This window comes from Apteryx rowi, unplaced genomic scaffold, assembly GCF_003343035.1.
Source record: "Apteryx rowi isolate R43461 unplaced genomic scaffold, aptRow1 scaffold_662, whole genome shotgun sequence".
In the NCBI taxonomy this organism is placed as follows: domain Eukaryota; kingdom Metazoa; phylum Chordata; class Aves; order Apterygiformes; family Apterygidae; genus Apteryx; species Apteryx rowi.
The window spans coordinates 167,594-173,330 of record NW_020450941.1 but is presented as its reverse complement, the minus strand read 5'-3'; the positions used below and the strand labels follow the sequence as shown (position 1 = coordinate 173,330).

The window sequence follows — 5,737 nt, the reverse complement described above, 5'->3', positions numbered from 1 at the left end:
GGGGGGGGTGCGAGGGGGGCAGCACCCCGTGTGTCCGTCCGTCCCCCCCGCCGTCCTCCCCTTTCCGCCGCTGCCTCGCGCCCGGCGTTGGACGGCCACCTCCTTCCCGGGGGGGCCTGGTTGAGGAAGGGCCGGATCCCGGCGCCCCGATGCCCGTGTGGGCCACCTGGGGGGCCCTGAGGGCTAACGGGGGGCCCTGAGGTCTAGGGGGAACCCACCAGGGCTGGGGGAGGGACCCCAAATTTATAGGGCACCCTCAAGGGCCTGGGGGAGTCCTCAAGGATTATGGAGAACCATCAAGGGCTCTGGGGGGGACCTCAAGGATTATGGGGGACCCACCGGGGCCAGGGGGGGACCCCCAAAGGTTATAGGGGACCCTCGAGGGCCATGGGGGACCCTCAAGGGTTATGAGGGGACCTTCCAGGGCTATGGAGGACCCCAAGGGACATGGGGGAACCCTCCAGAGCCATGGGGGACCCCAAGGGTCATGGAGGACCCACCAGGGCTGGGGGGGGGACCCCAAAGATTATAAGGGACCCTCAAGGGCTATGGGAGCCTCAGGGGTTATGGTGGGACCCTACAGGTCTATGGGGGACCCCAAGGGACATGGGGGACCCCCCAGGGCCAAGGGGCCCTCAAGGGTAATAGGGGACCCTCAAGGGCTGTGGGGGCCCTCAAGAGTTCTGGAGGACCCCAAGGTTTATAGAGGAGCTTCAAGGGCTATGGGGGACCCTCAAGGGTTATAGGGGACCCTTGAGGGCTTCGAGGGACCCCAAGGGCCATGGGGAACCCTCAAGAGCCATGGTGGGGCCCCTCAAAGTTTATGCAGCCTCAAGGCATTGGGGACCCTCAAGGGTTAATAGGGGACCCCAAGGTTTAAGGGAGGACCCACAAGGGCTATGGGGGACCCTCAAATGCCATGGGGGACATCCAGGGCTACGGGGGGGGGGGGCCCAAGAGCCATAAGGGACCACAAAGGTTACGGGGGACCTTCTAGGGCCGTGGGGGGGCCACAAGGGGCCATGGGGAACCCTCAAGAGTTATGGGGGACCCCTCGTGTTATGGGGGGGGGACCCTCAAGGGTTACGGGGGACCCTGAGGGCTAGAAGGGACCCTCGAGGGCTATAGGGGGCATCCAGGACTACGGGGGACCCCAGGGGCCTGGGGGGACCCCACGGGCTATGGGGGTCCCCGAGGTTGGTGGGGGACCCCGAGGGCCGTGGGGCACCCCGGGGGCTCTGGGGAGCCCCCAGAGCTGGGGAGCGGGGGGGGCCCCGAGGCTCTGTGGGACCCCCATGCCCACGGGGGACCCCGCGGGGGGTCCCGAGGGGTACGGGGTGGCCCCAGCGGGCTCCCGTCCTTCCCGCCCCCCCCCCTCGCGCCGCGCGCCCCCCCGCCCGCCCCCCCGCCCTTACCGGCGCTCCCGGCGCGCGGCGCGGGGCGGGGCCGACGACGGCCACGCCCCCCTCCCCGCCCGGCCCGCGCGGGGCGCCGCCCGGCGAGCCGCAGGCTCCGCCCTCCGGATCCTCCCCATAGGCTACGCCCCCTAGCCGTGCCCCCTCCTCCCACCAGCGGAGGCCCCGCCCCCYGTCCCCGCCTCCCTATAAACCCCGCCTCCGCCTGCATCCTGCTTCCCCACAGGTCTCATCCCGCCCCGTGGGGCCTGGTSCTGCCCCCTCCCCGCCCCTAGGCCTGGCGCTGCCCCGTGGGGGCCTCATCCTGCCCCATGGGGGTCTGATCCTGCCCTCCTGGGTCTAGTGATGCCCCATGCGGTCTGATCCTGCCCCCTTTGGGCCTAGCTCTGCCCCATGGGGGCCTGATCCTGCCCTCCTGGGTCTAGTGATGCCCCATGGGGTCTGAACCTGCCCCCTTTGTGCCTAGTGATGCCCCATGGGGTCTGATCCTGCCCCCTTTGGGCCTAGCTCTGCCCCATGGGGGTCTGATCCTGCCCTCCTGGGCCTAGCTCTGCCCCCTGGAGGCCTGATCCTGCCCCCTTTGGGCCTGGCGTTGCCCCATGGGGGCCTGATCCTGCCCCATAGGGGTCTGATCCTGCCCTTTCAGGTCCATCCTGCTCCATGGCCTGACCTGCCCTGTGAGGACCTAATCCTGCCCCCTGCCCCCAAGCCTGGCCCTGCCCCATGGGGGTCTGATCCTGCCCCATGGGGCCTGATCCTGCCCTCCTGGGCCTAGCTCTGCCCCATGGAGGCCTGATTCTGCCCCCTTCAGGCCTAGTGATGCCCCATGGGGTCTGATCCTGCCCTTTTGGGTCCATCCTGCCCCATGGCCTGACCTGCCCTGTGAGGACCTAATCCTGCCCCCTGCCCCCAGGCCTGGCCCTGCCCCATGGGGGTCTGATCCTGCCCTCTTGGGCCCAGCTCTGCCCCACGGAGGCCTGCTCCTGCCCCATGGAGGCCTCATCCTGCCCCACGAAGGCTTCCTCCTCCTCCTCCTCCTCCTCCTCCTCCTCCCCCACCAGTGGGTCCCCCCCGGCGCAGCGAGGCAGCGGGTGCCGCAGAGACGTTTATTGGTGGGGGGCGCCGGGGGGCTACTTGCGCTGCAGGTAGAAGGTGGTGATGGCGGTGTCGGCGGGCTGCGCCGTGAGGGCCAGCGCCTCGCCGGCCCGCGGCGCCGTGCTCAGGAAGTGCCCGGGGAAGGCGGCCGACTCGAAGGTGTGCGTGGAGCCGCTGAAGGTCTTGTAGAAGGTGAAGCGGGTGGCCTCGGCRCCCTGCGTGAACAGGTCCAGCACCCCCACGGCCTGCCGGCGCGGCGTGGCGTGGCGTCAACGCTGCCGCCCGCGGGGTGACGCCACCCCCCCGCCCGGGTGCTGCTGGCCTTGGGTTGCCCTGGCTCGAGGTGCAACYGCCTTTAGGTGCCACCACCCTGAGGTGCCGCTGGCCTTGGGGTGCCACCACCTTGGGGTGCCACTGGCCTTGGGGTGATGCTGCCTTGGGGTCATATTGGCCTCGGGGTGCCTCCAGCCTCAGGGTGCCCCCACCTGATGGTGGCAGCACCTTGGGGTGCTTCCCCCTTGGAGTGACACTGGCCTTGGGAAGCCACCACCTGAGGGTGACATTAGCCTTGGGGTGCCACTGCCTCAGGGTGTCACTGCCTCAGGATGAGACCACCCTCAGGTGCCACTGGCCTTGGGTCCCCCTGGCTCAGCATGTAACCACCGTGGGGTGCCACCAACCTCAGGCTGCTCCACCTTGGGTTACCCAACCTCAGGGTGCCCTCCACCCTGGGATGACCCATTTTAGAGTGCCCTCCACCTTTGGATGTCACCACCTTGGGTTGCCCCCACCTCAGGGTGTCCTCCACCTTGTGGTGCCCCACCTCGGGGTGTCCCAACCTTGGGTTGCCCAACCTTGGGGTGCTCTCCACCTTGGGGTGCCTCACCTTGGGGGTGTCCCACTTCAGGCTGCTCAGCCTCAGGGTAGCCTCCACCTTGGGGCACCTTCCACCCTCAGATGCCCCCACCTTGGGTTGTCCCACCTTGAGTTACCTCCACCTTGAGTTACTGCCATCTTGGGGAGTCCCACCTTGGGATGCCCCCACCCTGGGGTGCCCCGCGTGGCGCTCACCTCCAGCTGCAGGTGGGGCTCGGGGCCGGTGCCGCAGGAGAGCGCCTGGCTGCCCCCACGGATGCCCACGATGAGGGGACAACGCCTGCGCTCCAGGTGCCGGTTGGGCACCACGCTGATGTGCTCTGCGTGGAGCCGGGTGTCAGGGCAGGCGGGCGCAGGTTGCCCCACTGCACCTCCCTGGCACCCAAGAGACCCCTTCCTGCTCCCACACCCACCTTCCTGGGCGGCATTGGCACCCTGCAGGTTGGTGGCCACCAGGCGCCCTTGCTCCAGGCACAGCACCTTCTGGTCGGTGTCGCGCACCCGGAAGTGGTAGGGCGGTGGCAACGGCCGCCCCGTCTCCACTGTCCCGGCTGCGTGGAACGTGGTCTCCGGGGTTTCTTTTGCAAGAGAGCGTGGGGACAGGGAATGTGGGGACAGGGCACGTGAGCTTCATGGGGATGGGGCACAGGGGGACAGGGCATGTGGGCTTCATGGGGATGGGCACAGGGGCATCATGGGGACAGAGCACATGGGCATCGTGGAGGCAGGACATGTGGGGACAAGGCACAAGGGCTTCATGGGGACGTGGACATAGGTAACACAGGGCACACGGACATCAGGGGGACAGGGATGTGGGCATCATGGGGACAGGGCACGTGGGCATCGTGGGGATAGGGCACATGGTGACAAGGCATAAGGGCTTCATGGGGATGGGGCACTGTGGGGACAGGGCACATGGACATTGCAGGGAGGGGGATGTGGACATCATGGGGCACTAGGACATCATGGGGACGGGCACATGGGCTTCACAGGGACAGGGCACGTGGAGACAGGGCACGAGGGCTTCATGGGCAACGTTGGGCACATGGACATCATGCGGACGGGCACGTGGGCACCATGGGGACAAGGCGTGAGGGCTTCATGAGGACAGGGCATCATGGGGACAGGGCACGTGGACATCTCAGGGATGGAGATGTGGGCACCATGGGGCATGTGGCCAACACAGGGACGGGGCATGTGAGGACAGGGCATGTGGGCTTTGTAGGGACAGGCAAATGGGCATCATGGGGCACACGGACATCATGAGGACAAAGCACCCGGGCACCACGGGGACGGACACCCGGGCACGGTGRGGCACCACGGGCGCTACCTTTGCCCAGGAACTCCTCAAACAAYGCCTCCATGTCGGGGTCGACGACGGACACTGCGGCGCTGCTGGCAGGCGGCTCCGCCAGGACGCCCAGCGGGCGCCGGCCAGGCTGCCGCCAGCCCCAGCGCCCGCCGGCCGTGCATCCCGCCTCGGGGACCTGCGGGCGGCACAGACATCAGGGAGGGCCGGGGCTGGGTGCTGCACCCAGTCGGCACCCGGGTGCCCTGTGCCAACCTTACCTGGCACCTCCCCGGCCTGGCCCAGCCCACRGTGACGCTGTCGGAAAGGGAAAACAGAGGGATGAGAGCAGGCCGGGCGTCGCGCCAGGGTGACTCAGGCCCTGAGCACAAGGGGTGGAGGGCCACCACCTCCCTCCTGTGGGACTCACCTCTGCGCTGGTCTGGATGCCCGTGACATGGCAGAGTCTGCRCGAGAGAGAGGGCAGCGCGTGGGTAAACCGGGCGGCACACCGCGGGGGAATCTGGCCCCCCAAAAACGCTTGTCCTCCCAGCTCCACATRTCATCTGTTGTCAGTAGGCTTCAGAGTGAACGCTCAGAGGCCGTCGCCCAGGCTTCTCCCTGGACCCACAGCCGGGCCCACCACCAYGAGCACCCAGCCCTTCCCCACCCCGGCGTCGGGAGCGATACCTGCAAACCCAACAGCCTCCGAAATCCCGGCACGGGCCTTCCCGTCCTTTCAGCTGCCCACCCGGAGCGGCRGCGCCTCTTATAGGGACCAGCGCGGAGGGAGGGGACTAGCCGCCCGGMTAATTGTGCAAGAAGGATGTGACATGGGGAGGCAAGCAGGGCGCGCCGGGGATGAGCGGGCTGGGCTGGGCGCAGGAGCAACCGCAGGTGGTGGGGAAGGTGGCGATGGGGAAACACCAGGGCCTGGCCCTGTGAAACCAGGCACCCTGGTCCCACGGTGGCCAGATGGCCTGTGCCCGTGATGCCCCTGTGCCCCGTCCCCGTGATGTGCCTGTGCCCCATCCCGATGACACCCGTGTGCCCCATGTGCCCC

At 68.2% G+C, this 5,737-nt stretch overlaps 1 protein-coding gene across 1 annotated transcript in view; it reads left to right on the top strand.

Moving 5' to 3' along the window:
- The first annotated feature begins 2,573 nt into the window (after positions 1–2,573).
- Positions 2,574–5,737, top strand: part of TMED4 (transmembrane p24 trafficking protein 4) — an 8,745-nt gene continuing 5,581 nt past the window's right edge. The window contains exons 1-3 of the mRNA XM_026085267.1: positions 2,574–2,669; positions 2,813–2,832; positions 3,913–3,916. Coding sequence (XP_025941052.1) covers positions 2,574–2,669; positions 2,813–2,832; positions 3,913–3,916 — 120 coding nt within the window. The remainder of the gene's footprint in view (positions 2,670–2,812; positions 2,833–3,912; positions 3,917–5,737) is intronic.